Source organism: Phodopus roborovskii, unplaced genomic scaffold, assembly GCF_943737965.1.
Source record: "Phodopus roborovskii unplaced genomic scaffold, PHOROB, whole genome shotgun sequence".
NCBI classification, from domain to species: Eukaryota; Metazoa; Chordata; class Mammalia; order Rodentia; family Cricetidae; genus Phodopus; species Phodopus roborovskii.
In genome coordinates, this window is record NW_026126423.1 from 4,258,506 (window position 1) to 4,282,748 (window position 24,243).

A 24,243-nucleotide genomic window follows, 5' to 3' on the forward strand; every position below is an offset into this window, starting at 1 on the left:
TTAGAGTTAGGCAAAGGAAAATCTTCAGAATCAGTCCTTGCCATTTATTCTGGATTAACCCCGAGACCAGAGCATCATGGTCAGTTGAGTATGGTACTGCCTTAAATAAAATGATGGTTCTGGTCCTTCTAAGAATGACAACTGGGAGTGGGTGTGAAAATAAAAACAGTAAACCACTGGCAGTGTCTTTGATAGAATAAACTCTAGTGAGTCAGTTTTTACCACTGTGATACAATCCTGAGAAAGAGTGACTTACCCGAGAAAGTGTTTATTTTGTCTTGCCCCACAAAAGTTTCAGCCTGTGCTGGCTGCCTACAATACTTCTGGGCCTGGGCAATCTCGGGCAAAGAAGGTGATGGAGAGGAAGTCAGCAATCAGAGAGAAAAAGAAGAGTCAGGGAGAAAAGAGAATCCCATCAGAGCATACCTCAGTGGCTGCTCCCTCCCACCAGGCCCTGTTCCTGCTTCCCACTGCCCCCTCATAACGCCATGTATGATATATCTACTTATTAAGGGGTCAACCCATGGGTTATGTCAGAAACCTCAGGAGCCAATCACGTCCCAAATTCCATCACTTGGTAACTAACATCCTCCCAAACCCAATGAGTGGTGTGGAGACCATCTCAGATCTATTAAACCATGGCAGTAGTTTTCATTATTTCTAAGTTTACATAGAAAATATTTAAAGGGCCAATGAGAAGGCTCAGTGGGTAAAGGTGCCTGCCACCAAGCCATGTGGCCTGACTTCTTCCCCTAGTCCCTTATAGATGAAGGAGAAAACCGAGTACTGCAAATTGTCTTCTGACTTCCACTTCTGAGCCAACATATGCACAATTAAGGAAATATAATTTTTAAAATTTAAAATAAAACATCATAAGTGAAACACATTTGCTACAGAATCTATAGTAGTTATACTATATGTGTGTGTATTCATCATTAAAAGTAAAAACAATAAATATACCAGTATATCAATGCTAATATATGCTTGCTTTAGAAGTAGAAATTTGCTCCAGAAAGATTGACGGGGTTAAGGAACTGTTTGAACATAGGACAAGTTCACATTTGCTTGTGTGTGTATGTATCCACTTTAAACATTTAGGTTAAGGCAAATATATATATATATATATATAGATAGATAGATATAAATATAGATATAGATATATAGATATATATATATCTCATATCTAGATAAAATGATGACTTAGGAAAATGCAAAAGTCAGCTGTATATCCTTTAAACATTACCAGTAACCTCGTTCCCAACTGTGTTATGGGCCACCTCTCACTGTCATCTAGTGTTCAATTTCTTTGTGATTTCAAATGCTTCTGCATTTTCAAATTCACATACTACAGCCTTTCTGAAGTGCATAGCCACAAACAAAGGCAGAGCGTTTCCAAGATAAAGGGCTACATTTACTGCAGCAATTACACATTGCTTAGACATTTAAACTGGATGGCACAATGGTCCACCTGAATCCCAGGATTCAGGAAGATGAGGCAAGAACAGAACAGCTGCAGTGCTAGGTTAGACTACATCGTGAGTACTAGGTCAGCCCACATAAAAAAAGCAAAGACCTTATATCGAAAAGCAAAGAAATGCCGGCTGTGGAAGCATATGCTTTTAATTCCAGCATTCAAGAGGGAGAGGCAGGCAGATCTCTGTGAGTTCAAGGTCAGTGTCCTCTACATAGTGAGTGACAATCCTGGCAAGGCTGTATAGGGAGACTGTCTCAACAAACAAGCAAGCAAACAAACAAACCTCAAGGTAATATAGGACCTGAAAGTGGCTCAATGGATAAAGAACTTGCTGCCCAAGCGAAAGGAGTAGAGCTCTGATCCCCAGAACGCATGCAAATTCCAGGAAGGCAATGGCTGGTAGCAAAACTAGCCACACAGACCTGCTCTGGGATTGACTAGGAGGCTTGCCTCAGAGAGAGGGTGGGATGGATTCAGAGCGATTTCAAACAGCAAGCAACCTTGTTCCCCACATGCACGTGTACACACACACACACACACACTGCAAACATGGCATGCTCATATGCACATCACAGAAACACACACAATTAAAACAATCAAGTAAAAAACATTTGTCATGGAAAAACACATAAAATGTTTTCTGTGTTTTTATTAGTTTTCTGCTGGCCACTGACAGGATTTCTGAGAGTTTGGTCTCTAAACCTCCTATTCCCCATAATTCTTACAGCTTTAATGACACAATTTTTCAGTTATACCATTTCACTTAACAGTGTAGTTCTGATAGTCACTGGGTGAACAAGTGGAACATTTTCATAAATAATAAACCTCATTTTACAGTTTTAAAAGTCACTTTAAAGTTATTTATTCAATATACTTGGGAGAGCTTGTTTAAAAAAAACCCCTCAATTATCTCAAATAAAAACCATTAGTATGCCAACCTACATAGAGATAGATGCCACTATAGTGAGCATTTATCATTTATGTCTTAAGGTAATTATGCAAATTGCATTCAGACTGCACATCCTGGGTTGGGAAGATGGTTTGTGTCTTTCTCCTCATTTATAATCTAGTCTAGATGGAGTTGCGCAAGATTCAGGATGGGCAGGTGGACCCTGGTGGTCCTTTTGCAGAGGAGAGTCTAGTTTTCTCCTTAGGGTCTCTTTTTCCTTAACAAGGCTGTGCACAAAACACTCGGCACATTCCCAGAGCTTCAGCGATCTCCCCCTTGGGAGAGCTCAACAAACACAAGGAAAAACAACCTCAAACAATGAAAGGCCCATCCCGCTTTGCTGTTTCTTCTTCTTCATGCTTCCTCATTTTCAAACCTGTACATTCCCAGAGCGAACCGTCCTTCCCTCGAACTTCACTGGTGAAGCTCCACGAGAAAGATCCTACAGAAATTTACCTTGAACCATCTATTATTTTCCTAAGGACTGAGACATGAGAGGACAAGGCTGGGATCCGGAAAGAATGGATCCCGGCAGAGGTGGAGAATGAGTCGCAGACAAGTTTCTGGGCTCAGGGGGACATTCACTTTCTGGTTCTTGACTCTCCTGGGCGGAATCACTCAAATGTCAATCTTTACATCTTAGGAGATCTGACCAGGGTTTAGCCAGTAGGATTGTAACAGACAATCGCTGGATGCCAGCACTCGAGGTCACACACTCCAAATAAAAATAGCCCAGTCTCCCTTGTTGTGCAAATGGAAATTGTGATAGCTGCACACTGGCTTCAGAGCCACAGGTGGAAGACGGAGGGAAGCCGCACAGAGCTCCCAGCGGCCGGTCATCTTCAGAGTGTACCTGCACACACCCATGGGCACACATTCAAGCCGCAGGCTGTGGGTTCTGTTAATGTGCCCTTCCCTCCCCTCCTCCCTGCCTTACCTTGCTCACTGTCCCTTTCCCCACCCCGAGCCCTGGCCCCACACAATGAGATTTTTGTTTGCTTCAGCAGCATGTGACAGTAGAGTCCCTGCTTTGCCTAACTCAGTGCCACAGTCTCTCGGGTAACAGGTGGCAACTTCCCCTGTTGGATGGTAGGTACAAAAAAGAATGACCTCATAGGGGTGGAGCTCGGGGACTCCAGGTAGCAGTCACAGACAGGTAACCTGTGAAGCTGTGTAGCTAGAAGGGGGCAGTTAAATGCCAAGGTTCACCCGGAGGCGCTTGAGCAACCAGCCGTTGCCTGTAAACCTTAGAACTCTGTGTCACTGCTTCGGATGGAGCCCAGAGAAGCCCCTGGGAAGGAAAACATGGGAAGCAAGAGAAAGAACCTGACCTTCCTGAGACCCAGGCTGTATATGCTGGAAAGGAGGAAGACCGACACTGTGGTGGAGAGTACTGTCTCTGGGGACCACTCTGGCACCTTGAGGAGGAGCCAGTCTGACAGGACCGAGTACAACCAGAAACTACAAGGTAACCAAAGAAAAAGCAGCTGCTGCAGGTGGCTCCCCGCCAGTCCTGTTTCGACTGGTTCCCATTTGCAGAGACACTTGAGGCAGAGGAGAAAATCAAAGCCAACACTCCCTTCTTACAAATCAAGAAATCGAGTTTGAGAGGGACTCATGGGATAGAGAGAAAAATTTTATGGTGTGGATCGATGGTTAAAGAGCCTCCTCTGAAATTTTCTTAATACCTTTCAGTTTTCTCTGGCGAGAGTAATATTTTTCCCCCTCTACCTTCCTTGTTCCGCCTCCTTTCCCCACCCCACTTAGAAAGGGGGAAGGACCGCTTCACATGGGATTTAAAAAGCAGTCTATCCTGGTGGGTGGCTCTGAGATGTCACACCATAAGCTCTAGCTAGGGCACTGTACTAAACCATGATTGAAACAGACCTTAAACAGGGATGAGAAACGATAATCATGTCTGTGAAAAATAAGTAATGTTATAGTCAGTGGGATGCCCTGAAAGAATTCCTGAAAATCACTTCAATGAGCAAGCCCTTGGAGTAGACTGAATAGCATCCAAACAGGGCAGAGCTGTTCTGCACACTTACTCTGAGTGACGACTGAGGAAGCAACCACTTTATCTTGTGATGGTGGCAAGATAATTTGGCACAGTTATTATAACATGTCTTCTATCTCTGGCCCTGGATTCCTAGGTCCTTCTGACTACCCTTCCTCCTAAAGGTCATTTGCTCCTCTAAGACTTCATTTGGTGTGACAGCAGGCAGCGGTCTGTCTCTGCAGCTGCACCTGTCATGTGAGCCTCCAGAGCCTGTCTCTCCTGTTCTGTGCACAATGCAGGCATGGATTCCCCTCTGTGACTTGCCATTTTAGACCTTAAAACTGCAATGGCATTAAAAGACCAATGGGACACACTTGCTAGCAGAATGTTCTTCTCAGAAACAAGCTTAGACTTGATCATGCAAATTAATCAACTCAAATTCATTTAAAAAATGTTTAAAAGCTCTAACTAGGGCATGGTACTTTTTAAAAAAAATTCTGAATGGCTCAACACTAAATTGCAGTGTCAGTCTTTACCCTTAAATAAGTTATTTTTGATGAGGGAGGAACAGTATTTGATCCTTCAAGGCAATAGTTGGAAAGAATGCCAATTTTAACTATGCTCACTTGGCTTCCAATTATGACTTTTCAATTTACTGCATACAAGAGTTTGAAGACAATGTCTTAAAATTTCTGAGCTCCGATTTTCCTATTTTTTAAATGTGAGATTAATGGTATCTACCATATAGTGTTCAAGATTGAATTAGACACCGACACAAACCTCTAGCACCCTGGCTGACAGATACTATATGCTCTATAAATAATAATAGCAGTATTATCAATATTAAAAATAATGGGTACCATACTATCAGGACAAACCAGATATTCATACAAACTTATATGACTTATGATTTTTAGCTTCTTTTTGTTCCTTGATAAAGATACAACATTCATGAATTCAGAAGTCCACCACATTATTCCCAACAATGTCCCTGCCATCATTTCACTAATTCAGCATTGTTCTGCTTCAGACTTCTCATCAGCAAAATTAATTAGAAATAATTTCGGGAACTTAAGTTTTGCTCTTCTCTTCCTAAGTGCATCCAACAAAATAGGCAGATGACCACAAACCACAGTGAGTGTTTGTTAGTTGCTTTGTAGAAGTCCCCAGGCCAGTTGCACACTTGGTTTGGTTTGTGAGTTTTCTCTGTTCTGTTGAATTTTTGTCTATGAAAGTGGAAAAACTCAGAATTCACCCATGTTCCTACAAGCACTTGGGGGGGGGGGAAGTCACCAGAAAGTGTAGAAGGTCCCCTCAAAGCTACAACTGATCTCCCGAGAAGAAAAGGGGACTTTCATTCATAACAAGCTTCAGCAGCGGTGGGAGGCATTTCCTCCACTATGTTCAAGGCAGGCAGCTTGGGTTTTCAGTCTGGTTTGTTCAGTGCCCACAACAGACTGTGGTCAGATGTTTCCTACATCTCTTCCTTGTCGAAATGGCAAAGGTTTTGCCCCATCTTTGTTGGAACAGGTAGCTCCCAAGGGGCATTAAAAGAGACAACCTGAACTGGATAGAGCTCTGGAAAGAGGGTCCAAAGCCATTTTGAGGTCAGAGTGCTTTCGAAGACTGGAATTTCCAGTATTCCCACAGTTCTCAGCTCACTCAGGCATTTGTTCTTAGTGCTGTGTTGTTATTTGAGTAGTTCCCTATTCCAGTTCTCTGTGGAAACCTGCTCATTGGTTCTGAAAAACAGACCTCTCTTCAGCATCCACACTAGACAGTCTACCTGTTGGTTTTTCTTTTTAATTTTATTTTTTTTCTTATTTTACATATCAATCCCAGTTCCTCCTCCCTCCCTCTTTCTCTCCCTCCCTTCCATGCCCCCCACCACCCTCCAATCTCATTCCCCCCACCCCCACCCCACTCCACAGGAAGGGCAATGCCTTCCAGGAGGGATCAACAAAATCTGTCAAGTCATTTAGAGTAGGGACTAGGCCCTCCATCCTGCCTCTAGGTTAAGGGAGTGTCCCTCCATGGGGCTGATTTTATTTAAAAAAAGATTAATAACATTTTAGCAAATTGAATTTTAAATTGCCATAATAAGTTTTGGAAATTGATGCTTTGCCTAAGAGTTTCCAGATCAGTGCTACAGAAAACATCCCTAAAGATGAAATCCTAATGACCCTGCAGAGGTTGTCTTCCCAGCCGTTAGTCCTGATACACTTTCCATTGTACAGGGATAGCTGGGTGTTCACCCAGCCCTGGGTTTCTTTACTCCTGCAACTGATTATTAAGTGACCCAGTATATGTTATATGTTGGGTATTGTCTTAGTTAATGTTGAGCCAAATCACAAAGATAATATTACACACACACACACACACACACACACACACACACACACACACACTTTATTCCACAAAGCCTTGAAGTCTGCTTGGGAAAGATAAGAAAGGAAAACAAACAGTTGCAAAAGAGTGGCTGCATGAAAGTAGGGGCTGGATCAAGGGTTCCGAACAGTCACTGGGTGGAGGAGGTTATTAGGCCTTTAGGACTCGATAAGCTGAAGATAGGGAGACAGCATAGATGGATATGGCTATTTTAACTTTTTCACTATGTTTCATCTGAAATATATAATCCTTCCTTATTCCTTATATTGATTCTCGTTCTCCCTCCAGTCTCTCCCCTACCCATACTCCATGAAAGAGACTTGCTTTGGTAATTGTTCCATTTCTGCATATAGAGTCAGGCCAAGCACAAATAACTCTTCAATATTATCAAACCATTCAGTAACTATTCAACAGAGCAAATGATTCGAATTATCTGGCCCATGCAGGGAAAAGAAGTGAGCAGACCGCAAAGACTAAATAAAACTTACCTGTGGATGTGTGCCTTCATACAGGAGGATACATACCTCCAGCAATAAATACGACCCTTCATTAAAACAAAACACATGAATAAACAGAATTGCACACACAATGGCTACATTTTAGTGGAGGCCTATCTCATTTCTCACTCTGCCTTGTAGAGTCAAGTGACCATAGCTTAGTTCACTCTTCTCTTCATTACAGTCTTACGTATCACATCACCTTTGAATTGGCTCAGTTCCTTATTCCCATTCTACTGAGGGCCTTAGAGATAACACAAATGGCAAACTAGAAGGCTGAGGTGTAAAAACTTAGGATTTCATATATAATTACCTGTGTTACCCTATCTGAATCAAGCATGACCTGGTCATATATGTCTGCATATGTTACTGTCTATATATAGAGAACACATAGATATATGTGTGTCCTTGAGATATTTCTCCACTGCCTAAACTTTCTATGAAAATGTCAGTGACTGAGGTTCAGCAGTTCTGTCTGAAACCATAGTGACTGATGTTACTGATGCAATTTCTGCTTCTCAGACCACACATCCAAATCGACACACTAATATTTTAAAAATGATGGTATTTGAAAATGAGGCCTTTGGGAAGTAATTAGATACTTGATAAGAACCCTAATAAATGGAATTCGTGACTTTGGAAGATCTGAACTTGCTTTTCTCTCTGCAGCTGTTAGTTGAGACTGCTGTAAACCAGGAAGCAGGCTCCCATCAGAAATTGGGTCTTCTAGGAACTTGACCTTGGATTTCACAGGCAGTAGAATGGTGAGGAAAAAAAGCTTGTCACTTATGTTACACAGTCTATAATACAGTCTTAGAGAAGCTGGAACTGACCAATAGTGGGTCAGTTTGTTTTTGCCATCGAGTTAGTTTTCTGTTTGTTAAATACTTTGCTAAGGAACCATTGTTTGAAAATGGGAGTAAATACATAATACGCCATTATCTTTGATAATCCGGAGTCAAAACAGCATCACATTCCCCGCCTTCTTTTACTACTTTTTATTCCTTCTTCAGAAAAGAAAGTTCTCTTACCACTGAGAAAGAACTCGTATGTTTTCTGATAAAATCCTGAGGTTTTGATTCCCTGGTGTTAAAAGACAATCTTTCTAAGGCACACACTTCCTACAGCTTGCAAAATATGAGGACACATGATTCAACTGAAAAGCTAAACTTGGCTAAATCATGAGCCCACTTAATGCATCGTGTTTGTGAAGAATAATCTCTAAGCGCCTGGGGGCTCTTCACACTGCAAGACGTGTGATTGGTTTGCTCCAGGCCTAATGAAGGAGCCATAAAAGGAAAGGCAAACTTTTCTATGTGTTCTAAGCAGCTGGAACCCATCCCATTCCTGTCCAATTCTTCTGCCTCCAAATACCATTTGCTAAAGAGAACACTACAGAACTAGGAACCTGACACCTGCAAAATAGGTGTGTAATTGTTTGAAGGGCAAACATTTAAAAGAAAGTCTATCTGCTTTTAGTAGTTCATGTCTCATTCATGCATAAAAACCAAAATGAAGCATTTAGAGTTCCTCCTTTTTTAGCATAGAGTCAAGTTGTCCTGCAGCATTTAGAAAACTCGTTTCAAATCCTGAGCCACAGAAAACCATAACTCCTACCCTTCTACATCGAGGTGGGCAAAGCTTTTTTTGTAACTCTCCTAAAGATGGAAGGCATCATTTCTAGTTGTATGGTTTCTCTTATCCATAAAACTCAGAGTTTTACCAGTGCATAAAATGTGGAATCAAGTGGTGAGGTTGAAAGAAAGGAGAGAGAGACAGGAGGAGATGCCAGGCATGAAAATAAATATAATTTAAAATTGTAAGAGAGCTGGGGAAAGACCAGTAAGAGAAAGACACCAGATTGATGTTCATCTTTTGTAATAGTACTTTCTCACTGGGACTGGCAGCCCACAAATGATGCAAAGAAACATATTAATTATTAAAGCGTGGCCTTATTAGGCTTTTTTCTAACTAGCTCTTACAACTTAATTAACCTATTTCTATTAATCTACGTTCTATCACATGGCTCAGTTATCTTCCTCTGTCCCATATGTTTGACTTGTTCTGTGTACATTGGTGTGTCCCATGTGCCCGGATTCATCTTTCTGACTTCCTCTCTCTCTGCCTGGAAGTCCCACCTAGTCTCTTCCTGCCTAGTTACTGGCCACTTAGCTCTTTATTAAACCAATCAGAAGGTGCCTTGGCCAAGACACATCTTCGCAATGTGAACAAACATTCCGGAACAATCTTTAGCTCTGCTAATACAGAAGATTAGAACAAACAAAGTCTGTTTATAGAATCATGTTTCTGAGCTGGCACCACAATATAAGCATCAGTACTTTTGTGGGCGTTGGTTTCCCGGGCACAGTGGGATTATCATAATAATGCTGAACTTGAATGGCATCAGGTGAAACATGGAGTGTCCCTGCCGCGCTCTCCTGACCAAAGTAGGTGGAGAGTCCTTGGAATGAAGGTCAGTGCCTGTTGGGCCACCTTATTCTCTCCTGTGGACTGTATCTGGAACTTGTGGAATTTTTGTTGTTGCACAGGCTTCAGTATTGGCTGTAGGCCTGTGTTAGCCTGTTCCTATTCCATTTTCCTATGGGTGGACTTAGGCCTGAGAGGTAACTGATTACGGGAAATTCCTTGAATTGATCAAACCGGAGTATTTGTACCATGTATAGGAGGGCACCCTTGGTAGATGGGAGGCCTAATGGGAAAAGGGTAAGTTGACAAGCCTTAAGGATAGGTAGGGGTGGGTGTGCTCTGAGCCACATTTTGGCGTGACACACTTACAGATCTGTGAAATCTAAGCTTAAGCTTGGCTTTCAGATTGTTATGGAGGTAGCTTTGTCAACAACAAAAAAGAGATGCATCAGTTTTCATGTGACAGGTGGCCAGCTATGTCTATAACTTTTAGATATGTGGGCGTGGCATGCCAGAAGCATTTGTATGCTTGCACCAGGTGGCTGGAGAAGGGGAGGCATGGATGTGGCAGCTGTGGTCTACCATCTATCCAGGGTCCTGCAAAGTAAGAGTGAAGAGTGAAGGAAATGGAGGGAAAGGAGAGACGGTGAGAGCCATTACCCACCAGGGTGATGCCAGCAAGAGGCTTGTAGCCACCACCACAAAATCCCAAATCTTCGCAGTTCTGCCTTCATAGCAGAAAGATGTAAGTGCTAAAACTTGGGTGCTTTCAATGCCATAAAGCAGAATAGATCCAGTTAAGTTTCTTGCCAAATATTTCATCCATACCAAATTAAAGCAATTTGGTGTTTACTGCCTGCTATTCATAATGTGCTAAAATTTTTTTCTGCTATTGCAACACAGCTTGACTGGGCAGTTTTTTTCATGGAAGCATGCATTCTTTCTTTCACAACGTGTCCTAGCCAGTGTTACTGTTTTAAAAAATAATTTTTTTGTTGCTGTTTTTCAAGGACTAAAATTACAAAGACAGGTTAAGAAAGTCTTCCCTATAATAACGGGAGCTTAATGGACTCTCTTTTCTGCTTCACTGAGCACCTTAAGTCTCTTCTCTACTTTTTAGGCCTGTTATCTGTTATTTTTCTCTCCATAAAATGCAGCATACTACAGGTCTATCCTGTATTAAAGGTGGAGAAAACAACACAGCTACAAACAAGAGTATACAGTTGGCTGGACATGGTTGCACACCTATAATCCCAGCCCTTGGGAAGCAGAGCCAGGCAAGTCTCTATGAGTTCGATGCCAGGCTGGACTATATCGCTGTCCTAGAACATCCAGGGCCGCATAGAGAGATCCTGTCTCATAACACCAAGCAAAATAAAGTAAGCAAAGGAACAAAACTATGAAGCTGTAGTTCAGAAATTAGCGGTTCTGGGTTTGGTTGGGTAATGCTGTAATAGAATTCTACAAAGTCAGCCTGAATCCTGAGCTGTAAACTTGAATGCAGCAGGAAAATAGAAGCCTTTGTCCAAGGCTATCTGGAGCAATTTCTCTGTTGATTAGTGAATCAGAGAAGGCAGTTCTGGGAAACCTGTACTGAGGCTGTGACAAAGAACACCTGGGCCTGTCTGGCCTCCCCTGTGACTCGAGGAAGCTGAGAGGTCACACCATCTCACCACTGGTCTAGGTGTCTGAATAGGAAATTGTTTTTCTCTGAATACTTCTTGATGTTAGGTCTCTAATGTCAATACAAAAAAAGAGCTGTCACAGATTCTGCTTCTGTATTGGTTGGGGAATGGCTGATTGAAGACATTGTTTATTTCTCATTGCTGGCCTGATTTCACTCAGGGAAAAACAGTCAGTACCTTGAAGTATTAGAACGTGTCCCCTCACACACAAGTGCAAGCAATTTACTGTGCTCAGCAATCAGACATTTAGAGTTAAATACACACCTGCATCCTGGCTGGAAATCAGGCCTTTGCTCAAGCTGAAAGTTCCTTTCCTAGAGTTCCTGGAAGTCTGGATTCTCTTCATCGAGGTCTCTCTACCCTTCACAGTCCTTCCCCAGAAGTCCCTGCTTATAGTGGCATGGAAAGGAAGTACTATTCTTCTATCCTATAAGATTATGTGGGGGTTGTGAAATGGATTGACAAAAGGCAGATTAACTGGGAGAAAAGCTACAGATTTTACTTGAAACCTATTTGTTTTATGTAATACAAAGTACTTTATAAACAAAAGTAAAAACCCCAAAGAAATAGATGGGCCTGGAGTTCTGTACTATAGAAAAGCAGGACTCTGGGCTTTGTCACTGGCAAGACATTGAGGAAGTAAGAAGGAAACTAAAGAGAGGCTGTAGGTTTTCCAAGAAGCACTGTTGTACAGATTCATCTGGATCTCAGCTGTCCATCTCCAGTAATGAGAAGCTCTATGCTTCCTGATACAGCTGGGCGCTCTCCTCGTGGGAATGTATGCTTTACTTTCAGAAGGAAAGAGGGGAGAGATGGGACCCTTCCTGCATCTTCCCTTCCCAGGCACCTTCAGCTCAGAATAATCCATACAGCAAATCGTGTGTGTGTGTGTGTGTGTGTGTGTGTGTGTGTGTGTGTGTGTGTGTGTGGTGTGGGAAGGGAGGTTTGTTCTGCTCCTTTAGTGGTCTTTATCTCTGAATTTGCATAATTATACCAACCTCTCTATTTTTTCCATTTAGATATAAATCCTCTTGCAAGTAGAGACTTAGGCCTACTTCAGTGTTTAAGGGGTGCCTGATATTTGGTGTGCACTCAGCTGAATCATTGCCCATTTCATGATTTAAAAATTTCGACAGCTAACTGCAGCTATATCGATTCTCATGGTCGGTATATTTCTATAATTCCAATTTTCCTAGTATTTCCTAGTAGCCAACTTTTGACCACTGCATTCTTTTGTTTTTCTATAGCAAGGAAGGGATAATAGAAATGAAGTCAATCAATGAAGTGAAGGAGAAGAAAATAAAATTTATGGGTATCGTAGCCTTCACCTTACACTAAATCTCTAAGACATCAGAGGTACACACAAAGCAATACAGAAGCTGTGATAAGAAAAAGTTTAATTGCACCTCTACAGGATAGGTGGCTGTGGGTGCAGAACAAAACAGTGGGGTAAGAAGCCATTTAGAACTTTTAGTGCTGGGGCATTCCAGAGTGATTATACATGCCCTATGACTTGAAACAGGTGATAATACAATACCAACCTTCTTCCTTGAGAGTTGATGAACCAGCTGGACATTTGTGTTTGTCAGTTAGGTGTTTGCATCTTTTCAAAGAAGTTAATGTCATATGTTCACAGATAATGAGACTAAGGTTCAAAGAGGTGGAGGTGTCTTCCCAGTGGTCACACAGCTAGACAGCTAGAAAGTGGTGGAATCAGTCGTTCTGAGAGGCCTGGGTTCCAAGCTCTCTCTCTCTCTCTTTCTCTCTCTCTCTCTCTCTCTCTCTCTCTCTCTCTCTCTCTCTCTGTGTGTGTGTGTGTGTGTGTGTGTGTGTAAACAGACAAAGTGCATCCTTCCTTATTCTTACCTTAGTCTTTAGTAGCCATACCTGTTTTCTACTTTTTTCTTAAGGAACTACCAAACTTGACAATATTTTGAAAAATATTCAAAAGCCCTTAGATCTCTTGGGTCTCTATCATTTTACACTTTCAAAAACAATGTTCTGTGTGCATATATATTAAGCAGATCTGAGAGCACAATGAATATTCCTAGAATAACTAGAATCATCTGCTTTAGAAGTATAACATGAATTATAGGAGCTAGTCTCAGCTGCCCATCAACGCTAACCCACAGCTCACAGCTAGATAAGAATGATTGGTGGAGAGCGGCTAGACTGTCCACTCACGTTACTTCTTCCCAAAGATTCCAGGCTGCTTTTCTGGTTTTTACAGCAGTTGATAATTAGCTCAGAAGAAGGACAAATGCAAGGCCCAGGGGTCAGTACCCAGCTCCAAAATAATTAACAATAATAATAAACATTAAAACTAAATATTTCCAAAGGTATAAGTTCCCATTATACTTTAGCCTTTTACTTTTTAATATTCCTTCATCTACATGTCAAATAAAGATGTAAATTTAGATTCCTTTTGATGAAGGAATACTTGGAGGAAAAAAAATCAGTATTCTCTGGGAAAAGTGAAGTTTTAGCACATTGCAGTTACAAGAAATAACTTTTACACATTTTATCTTTTATGGTCTGGGAATTGGACCTAGGACTTATGTACATAAGGCAAATGCTCAACCTTAAGCTGTATCCACAGTTCACATTAGCTTTTTAATATGCAAAATATAACTTAGATATCACAATATAAACTTTCATTAAAATTTTATTAATATAATCTTTGAATGAGAAAAAATTAATTTCAAAAGTTCAAGTCCTTGCACCTTTTCCTGTATGTTCTAATATGTTTAAATTATAAAAATTTGTTTTAAAATATTCAAACTGTAGTTTGACTTTTCTATATGTTTAGATTGTATTCAAATCCTTATGACAGGTAAAGATCTCATATTAGACTGTGTTAAAGAATATAAGCTACAAAATGCACATACTTATATACATGTGTACTATATACATATATACTGATCATGGACCACTGTTTGTAGATGATGCTTGGAGTCCACAGCCTACAATAAGCGATTTAATAGAACTTTCAAAAAATCAATTTCAGTTAGTTGAAAGGAAAACAAATTCTGTTTTTTTTATTTATCTGAAATGATAACTAAATGGATAGTAAAATGCATTAAAATGATAATTAAATAGACAATAAAAGGCTTGAGATCTAGCTCAGAGATAAAATGTTTGTCTAGCATATGTATAGCCCTGAGTTCAAGCCCCAGGATAACACAAAGAAATGGGAGAAGAAAGATGGAGGTGGAGAGACAGAATGGAAAGAGAGGAAAATGACGCACGTCTATGTCTAATGCTTTGACAACGAAAAGTAAAAAGAGAGAGGAGGGCTGTGAGACGCTGGCTCTTTGGCATGGCACACTCACTGCAATCATGAGAACACGGCAGCTGTGTTGCCTGCACTGGGCCTGCACAGGAAAGAACTTGTTATCAGTCAACTATGGATTGGGGAGGGACTCCCAGAGCCTGGTTCTCTGAGCTGAACCTTTAGCTATCAGCGAAATCTTGGGGAGGGCAGTCATTGTCTTCAGCTGCGTACCTCAGGTGAGCCCACCTGGCTCCAATGGGCAGTTCCAAACCCATTGTCAGACAGATGGTCCTGATATACTCAGCGGTTCACAAAATGAAACAAAAGGACATGAATGCAAAAGTAGGACTTGTAAGGATGGAACTGAGAATAAGCAGAGGTGGGAAGGAGGCAGGGGAAGAAGGGGCGAGAGTAACCAGGATGTACTGTACACATATATGACATGGCCAAAACCAAACGTAACAAAAATGATAACTTTAAAAAAGAGGCAATAAGCAATGATCCTCAGATGGTTTTCTCACAATGTATGCGAATAATTTTTTTTTACAGTGAATTCAGGCATTACAGGCAAAATAGGGGGAAGGAGAGAGGTGAGTAAAGAAGGCAGGAAGGTAAGGAAGAAAAGGAAAAGAGAAGTTGGTATCAGTCCCTGTGACCATTATGGAAACCTTGATTTGCTTCTCTGTAAGTTTCCATTCTAAACTCTGCTTCTGAGTGCCCCCTCCCACCATGGCCTCTCTCTGCAGTGGCAGCTGGGACTGTGACCACTTCCTGTTTACTGTCCTTCACAGTGTCCGCCACACTTCTCACCAGCCATTGTCTCACTGTTTCTCTTGCAAAATTAAATGATGTCTCAAAAGACACAGTCTGCCCTGTGTGCTTCCATGCTGTGCTGCTACAATCAGAACCCAGCTTTCAGCAGAGCCACAGCTAACATTTGCAGATTGATTATCCTCAGTTGCATGGTGACCCCCCCCATGCACTGTGGGACATTAACACTGTCCCCATCCTCTAAGTACTACCACTAGGAACTCTTCTTCATACCTCTGTTATGACAACCAAAACGGACATTTAATGTTCCCAAATATTTCCTAAGAGGACCTGTAAAATTGGCAAGTTAAGGGTCACTCACTGGAAAATAGGTGCTCAATAAATATCTGTCCAATAAATGAATATATGGATAAAAATCAGAAACACATAGAGACAGCTGACCTGAACAAGGAGGAGCTAACGGGTCCCCAGACTGATGGCTGGGAATCCAGCATGGGACTGACTCAGGGCCCCTGAATATGGGTCTCAGCCAGAAGGCCTGAGCAGTCTAAGGGACCTCAGACCGTGGAACCAGGATGTATCCCTGGTGCACAAAAGGACTTTGTGAACACATCCCCCATAGAGGGATAACTGCCTTAAACTAGAGACAGGAGAGAAGCCCTAGTCCCTACTTCAAATGACCTGTCAGATCTACATGACCCCATCTGGATGGCATTGCCCTACATGTGGAATTGGGGTGGGGGGATGGGAGGGGAGGGTGGTCAGGGTGCATGTGAGGGGGCAGAGAGGGGAAAAGGGAGAGGGAGGGAGAGAGGGAGAGGGAACTGGGATCGACATGTAAAATAATAAATAAATAAATAAATCAGTGTCCCATCCAGCCAGAACTCTATACACCCAACAATAAGATAAATGCAATGGGAAAAATGAATACAGGCAAGATTTACCCACCTGAGTTCTCACTCTATTCAGGACTTAGAGTCTCCTTTTTCATTCATCTTTCCCCATTAAGGACTTTAAATACAGACATTTCCAGAAAGTGCCCACCCTAACCATCCTGGCTGTGCTGTACTGATCACTGTAAAAGCCTCTAAATTCAAACCAATGGTACTTTGGTATTTCCCAAGCCTGAAAATGTTGCTGAATTCCTTTTAGAAAACCACATCGCTATCTTCTGCAATAATTAGCAGGCAGAGGAAATAAATCAGAAGCCTTGTGAGTGAGGATAAAGTATTTTCCGGCCCCAATAGTTGAGCTTTCAAATTTGGGAGCCGTGGAGGTTCAGTTTCTCCATATTTTCTCTGAATACCTCCTTGGCTTCCCTCCAAAACCTCCCTGACACACAATTATTTTCAACCTATTTCACAGAAGGCTTGCTCCATTCATCTTTCTGTGGGTCAGATTTCCATTAGCTGATAAAAGATTTTTCCCGTGTGAAAATTATGTCCATAGGGTTCAATACAATCTTAAGCCAAGTTGTTTTTGTTGTTGTTTACTTTGTTTTGTTTTTGTGATGCTGTGGCAAGCATGGGGAAAAGGTATGAAATAAGACCTGGGTTAGAGAAAATTAGACTGATAATGCTGATGCTGATGATACTGATACTGATGCTGATGGAGAAGATGATGGTCTGACCTCAGTTTCTGCCTCTCTTGCTTACATGACTTTTTCTTTCTAAAAAAAAATGCATTGACTTTGTTTTATGTGTATATGTAGCATGAATTCTAATTGTTCTTAATAATGAAATCTCAGAGACAGATATTTGGGTTAAAGTTGAAGATCAGAGAAGCAAAGCAGCCAGCCACTTGAGAGTTCTTACTTCTTTCCATGTTCAGACAGAAAGGGTGATCCTGCACTGCTCTCCTCCAAACCCCAGACTCACTGAGATTGCATCTCTTTCTTGTCTCTTCGCGCCTTACATTCCTCTCTCCACCCAGTCATATCACTCCTGTCTCTACCTCTCTAGTGTGGGATTAAAAGTGTGTGATTCTAGATGCTGGCATTGCCTTTGTGTGAGCTATTTCTTTTAGACAGGTTTGATCTCTTGTATCTCAGGGTGGCTTCTGTTAGTTAAAGATGTGTACATATTTAGCATTAAAGACCACTTCCTCAACTCTATGGCTAGCTAGTGTGGCTAGCTTGCACTCTGATCTTCAGGCAAGCTTTATTATATCATAAACAAATTATCACAACATAAATATGTGTTTGCATATATGTACCCTGTATGTGTGTCTGGTGTCCAAGGTGACCAGAAGAGAGCATTGAAATGGAGTTGCAGGTAGTTGTTAGTTTGCTGATGTGTATGCTGGGATCTAAACACTGGCCTCTGTTGGAACAGCAAACACTCTTAACCACTGAGAAGTTGCTCCAACCTGGACTTACATTTTCTAGAAATTAGTTTTGTTCTGTAAGTAAAGCATAAAACTAGGTACAGCTATCATCTTGTCTCCTCCTTGTTATTTTTCTATTTTTCCTTGTTTGGTTTTATGGTCATGCTACCTGGTCAACAGTCTCAGAAATCTAAGCTTTGGCTTGGCTCCTCCTTTAGCCTGAATTAATTGATAGCCCATGCTAATGTGTTAGGAGTAGTTTTTCCGCCAGCTGGTCTGGTCCTTCTGCTGCGCCAGTCCAAATAACACACTGAGACATTATATTTGATATAAAGTTGTAGGCCAGTTACTAGTTTCTTTTTGGCTGGCTTTGTCTTAAATATTAACCCATTTCTATTAATCTATTTCCACATGGTCTTAGCTTACCCGGCGTACTACCCTGTGGGTCCTCCATCTTGAATCTCCTCCCTACTATTTCCAGAATCCTCCTAGTCTCCTATTCCCACCTATCTTGCTTTCCTATTGGCCAACAGTGCTTTATTCATTAACCAATAAGAGAAACATATTTACAGAATGACATCTCCCATCACTAATGTCTTTCTAAGTTCCTCTTGATTTGTACAGTTCGTATCATGGTTATGTTTGAACATAAAATTACTATCAAAAAGGTACATTGTTGAAGATTTGGTCCCCAGTTAGTAGAACCAGTTACTAAGAGGCTACTGGATTCTAGAAGCTCTGACTTCACATAAGAATCAATCCATTGATTGGTTCATAATCCCATGCCATTATTAGTAGGAGGTGAAGTGAGCTTCATCGCTGGTAGGTGGGCACAGGGTATCTTGTCCTTGGCTCTTTCTCATCCCTTTCTCTGCTTCCTGGATGCCCTGAGGTGAGCATCCCTGCCCTACTATGTTCTTCTGCCATTATACTTAGCCTACAGGGTCAGAAACAATGAAATCAACTAATTATGAGCTGATATAGGCCTATAGCCATAATAAATATTACTTCTTTGCGTTGTTTTCTTTGGGTATTTTGTCACAGAAACAAACAAAACAACAACAACAAAAAAAAACTAGCTAGCACCTGCTATTCTTAAAAGTCTGAGATGTTTTAAGAATGCCTTTAGAATCTATCCTGTGCAATCTCTGTAAACAGTACCTTCTCATGCCCACTAACATTTATACTTCCCTTGTGTGAATGTGTTTTTCCATCTTGAGTTTGCAATTAAGCTCTGCATATGCTACTCCTTTAACTAATGGCATGTCTCTTCTCTCCTAGCTACCTTAAAGAGCCTGGCTTCTAGGCTGCACTAGGCTTTTTAGCCCAGGTTGAAGTGTATGGTAATTATAATCTGTACACCATTTATTCCCAATATTGCCTGGTGTTTTTAAATTGCAAAGTGATTGGTTTTCAGGTTCATTCTAGAATCATTTTCTTCTTAATCTTTTTCATTTGTCTCATGCAAATTCTAATATAGCAGCAACGGCTTGGCAACTTGATTTATAAAATTGCTTCAAAGCATTAAATCAGTTTTATAGAAACACACATGTTCTATCACCCTCATATTTTGCCAGTTTATGTGTGTTTAGGTAAGTTTATGTAATTACAATAATAAATGCAGCCATGCAGTCAGGTTTGCGGTTGTCCGCAACTAATTTGTGGAAAATGTAAAAACTGATTATTAAGGGAAGTACATAGACATCCCTGTATGTTTTAATGAGCAAAGGGAAAATGCTGACTTACCCAGTGATTTTAATAACCCATCATTACCTCTAGATTGCCCAGTTTCCTGACAGTAAGAGCTGTTGCATTATTATTCATTACTACATTTGTAACAGTACCTACTCAAATACAATAGATAATTTAAAATTGATATTGAATGAGATACAAAATTTCTTTAACTCTCCAAACTAGGAAATTTATGAAATTATTAGTTTCAAATTCTGATGCTTACTGATTTTATTTAGCTCTGAATATATTCACATTATGATAAAATTATAAATTATTTGGGGTTAGGTAATTTTGATATATTACCCCTCTATTCTCCAGTCAAGTGACTGTATAAGTTGTCTAATAAATAACTGTTGAGAGGTATACATGTACCTGCTGTCTCTCGTATCAGGGGACCAGAGGTGATGCTAACAGCAGCTGTTATTACATAAGGCATTGAACAAAATCTTATGGTCAAAATATAAAGTTACTACTTACAACTTTACTTTAGTGACACAATTATGAACACAAAAGTCTGTGATTATTTATTAGCAATCATTAGTAATTAATACCAACAAGAGACCTTAATCTAAACGAATAACCATATAGACATCTAAGAGTAATGGTAAATGGTACCCTAGCAGAGACAGCCTTCTTCCTCATCTTGCTGTTGAACTTCTTGAGAATCAGGGCATTCTCAGTGAATTCTCAGAAACTGCTTAGCACTGTGATTGGGCCTTGAGATAAATGGGTGATAATTGGGGTTTTCGAAGTCAGTCATTATTACACTATAGCAAATGACAAGTCAAGGCAGATTCCCATTCCATTCGGATTTGTCTGAGTGATGATGTACACATTAGGCCTGCTGTTGAACTGGATTTGTAGTACTCTTTTATAGTTCTGCTTTTCCCAGTGACAGGGAAATGTCCTGATGTACAATCCGCTCCTTCTGTCCCAGGGACATTTCCCAGGTTGTGGTAGGGGGAAGAGCCATCTAGGCCATTCAGAATCAATGGCAAGAAGTTCTTGGTAATACAAAGAACAAGTGGCTCTTTTAGGAGGGCTACCTGCGTGTGAGACATGGGAAATGTGGCTGCCGTGCTTTACCTCCCTTCCCACAAGTCCCAGGCAGTGAGTAGTGGCTAAGATGAAGGATTCGAACCTGACCCCATCATTTAAAGCAGTGAGACCTTGGACAAACTACTTAACCTCTGTGTTTTCACTCCCTTCTGTTAAAAGGTGAGGAGTATGTAGTGAGGTAGTCCTCCCGGGGGGCGGGCCCCGCCCCTGGGGGGGGGGGGGGGGGGGGGGGGGGGGCGGGGGGGGGGGGGGGGGGGGGGGGGGGGGGGGCGCCCCCCGGGGGGGGGCGGGGGGGGGGGGGGGGGGGGAACGGGCCGGCGGACCGATCTGTCTAGGTGTAAGTTTTCTCCCTGAAAAAATTTGTCCTGTGAAGCAGAATCAGTAATTAGAAATGATAGCTCATTGCCATCGCCAGCTTTGCTTAGTTCTTTTGTAGAGATGAAACGATTTAGTGACACCACACGGCTTGCTTGGTGTCATATTCCTGTGAGTGGCACTGTAAGCACTGGCCTGTAGATATATCTTTGTCCGGCAAAATCCTGTCGCATATGCACAGAGACATGAAAGCAGCATTGCCAGGCAGGGGTTAGAACGAGGAAGCCCCAGCTGCACACCCCAGCACATCTGGCTAGAACCCAAGTTCTTCGGTGTAATCTGCAAATTATTGGAGAAATTCTACTTACATTTGTTTGCTGTTTCTTCATCACTAAAATTAGCATAATATTCCATTTTTAGGTTGTAAAGATTATAGATAATGAATATTTACAACGTTGGTCCTTAACAAATACTTGAAAACTGGTGCGTGCATTACAGGCTTGCACACTAGATTATGAACATTATAATGAGGATAACAATGTATAATGATTTAATATAATAAAAGCAATTTTAGCTTGTTTCATAAATAAAATATGGTGTGCACATGCAATGGAATATTACTAAACCTTAAAAACTAAGGCTTTTGATACACCCTATGGTGTAGTTGAGCCTTCAAGACATTATGCCCAGTGAAATAAACCAGGTACCAAAGGACAAATACTGTATAACTCCATTAAAACGAAGTACACAGACTAATCCAGCTCGTGAGACAAAAAGCAGTATGGTGGCAGAGAGGAGAGAATGAGGGATTGTGAGTTTCACTTTGGGAATATGGACATGTTCTGAACACACACAGCAGTAATGATTGAACAATAATGGAAGGCATTTGATGCTGCCAAACTGCACACTTCAAAATCAGTCAACACAGTGACTTTTATGATATTCAGAGTTTACTGCAATGAAAGGGATGGGGGAAAGAAATGTAACCCGTGTGGGGGGGAACTGCAGGAATTCTTAAAATTACTATCACTTCCTTTAGCAGTTTGTTGACGTTTTGTGTTGCGTTTCTCCAAGAAGTCATACCCACCTTTACCTTTTGTAAGGCTAAGTTGGTGCATATGACGCCTCTTACCCAGGATGCGTGCCTTTGAGTTGGCAGGTGACTATTAATCAATGTGGCTACCATTCTGACAACACAGTCACAAGCCATGCTGTTGGGACACCAAGCGAACGATTTTATTATACACATTACCTTGAAATAACATTTTTGACAGGAAATTTGACGCAGCGCACACAGTGTGTGATAGACGGGAGCCGAGCTCAAGGCTGTCAGTCAAGTGTGTGGCACATGAGGCACAGTGGGACAGCTGAGAGCTGAGATGCAAGGGTGTAACTAACTATGAAGGTCGTTCTTCACCAGAGCGATATCTGGGACAAAGGTGTGTTCGGATATACAGCTTACTCTGTTTATACCTCACCTCTCCTCTTGTATAAGCCTCCCTCTCGGTGTGGTGTCTGGAAACCCTACACTACATTGTTTTTAAAGATACATCCTACAGTGTTTAAACTGCTGTACTCCAAACGTAACCCGGAATCATGACGGATTTTGAAACACAGCTTCTGACATTGAAACCTCTTCCTTTACAAATACTACACTAAATATTACATCGTGAGGAAATCTTAATAAATCCAGAAAGCCTCGGATGCCTCTGTTCTCTTCCTATTTTATGGTCTCACTAGGTGCTATTTCCCTGGATGAAAAATAATCCTGGCAAAGTCTATAAAAGTTAACATCGTAGCTATTTAAGTGCATAGTTTAATGATGTTGAATATACCCATATGATGTATTACATCACCACCACCCACATCCAAAACCATTTTCATCTTGTGAAAGTGTAGCTCTCTTTGTGGGATAAGGTGACAAGATGGCTCAAAGGTTAAGAGTAGTTGCTGCTCCTCGGGAAGACGTGACTTCAGTTTCCAGTGCACATAGACAGAGGCACGGAATCATATGTGGAGCTCCAGGGAACCCAATGTCCTCTTCTGTCATCTCCAGGCACCCGCAGACATACTGACACATGCACACACACAAAATAAATATAAAAAAATATTGTGTTTATTTATTGTTTGTTTACTTATTTATTTTGGGTTTTTGAGACAGGGTTTCTCCTTGTAACAGCCCCAGCTGTCCTGGAACTAGCTTTGTAGACCAGGATGGTCTACAGAGTTCCGTCTGCCTCGGACTCCTGAGTGATGGATTAAAGGCATGTGCCACCACCACCTGGCCAAATATTTTTAAAAAGTGCAAAGAGAATGCTTCACTAATGCTGGCAACTATTATTCTCTTTGACGTAGAGTTTCACATTTTATTTTCTGCATAAGTTGAAATCAGTTAATTTTGAAGAATTGTTGATTTGGGGGCACCCAATGAATAAAGATAAAATTGTGTTAAATCAGTCACTGAAAGGGGTGGAGACATAGTCAGTCATGAAATATCAGAATAAAGCTGAGTTCTCACACTTCAGAACTAATTGAAACTATGCCAGAAAGACAGACAGACAGATAATAAAATAGGCTAGGAAGACAGAAAATGACCTCTGACTCCTACGTTCTTTCCTCCCCCTCTTCCATAGTGATCTCCTAACCTTGGGGAGAGAGGGTGTCCCAGTTAGGGCTGACCACTCCACAGTTGTTGACCTTCGACCCATTGTGCATCTCTGTGTCAAGCACCATTTACTGCAAATGCACTAATCTATGGGTATAGCACTGTTATTACAGTCAGGCATAGTGGTGCATATCTTAAATCCTAGCCACTTGGAAGGTAGGGGCAGGCAGATCTCTATGAGTTCCAAGACAGCTTGATCTTCATAGTGAGTTCAAAGACAGCCAGAGTTTTATAGTGAGACTGTTTTGAAAAAATAATGATAGCAATGATGATGTTGTTGTTGATGATGATGATAATCTTGAGGAGTCAGTTTAATTCTATGTCCATTGAGCAGAATAATAATCATAGATTCTCTTCTAGAGCCTATAATGTCTAGCCACGGGTTCTAGGCCATGATAAAAGTGACAGTTTATGGGTTTCATCTTGTGGAACTGGCCTTAAATCCAATCAGAAACTGGTGGGTTACTCCAATTACATTCAAGCCATTATTGAACCAGTGCACATGTCTTGACAGGCTGGTCATTATTGTAGTTCTCATGGCTCACATAGATGGGCCTTCATGATTATTGTACTGGCTGGTTTTGTGTGTCAACTTGACACACGGTAGAGTCATCAGAGAGGAAAAACCTCATTTAAGGAAATTCTTCCATAAGATACAGATGTGAGTCATTTTCTAAATTA

At 41.3% G+C, this 24,243-nt stretch overlaps 1 protein-coding gene across 1 annotated transcript in view; it reads left to right on the forward strand.

Annotated features, from left to right (window-relative positions):
- The first annotated feature begins 3,695 nt into the window (after positions 1–3,695).
- Positions 3,696–24,243, forward strand: part of Arhgef38 (Rho guanine nucleotide exchange factor 38) — a 106,484-nt gene continuing 85,936 nt past the window's right edge. The window contains exon 1 of the mRNA XM_051185421.1: positions 3,696–3,891. Within this exon, the coding sequence (XP_051041378.1) occupies positions 3,696–3,891 (196 nt within the window). The remainder of the gene's footprint in view (positions 3,892–24,243) is intronic.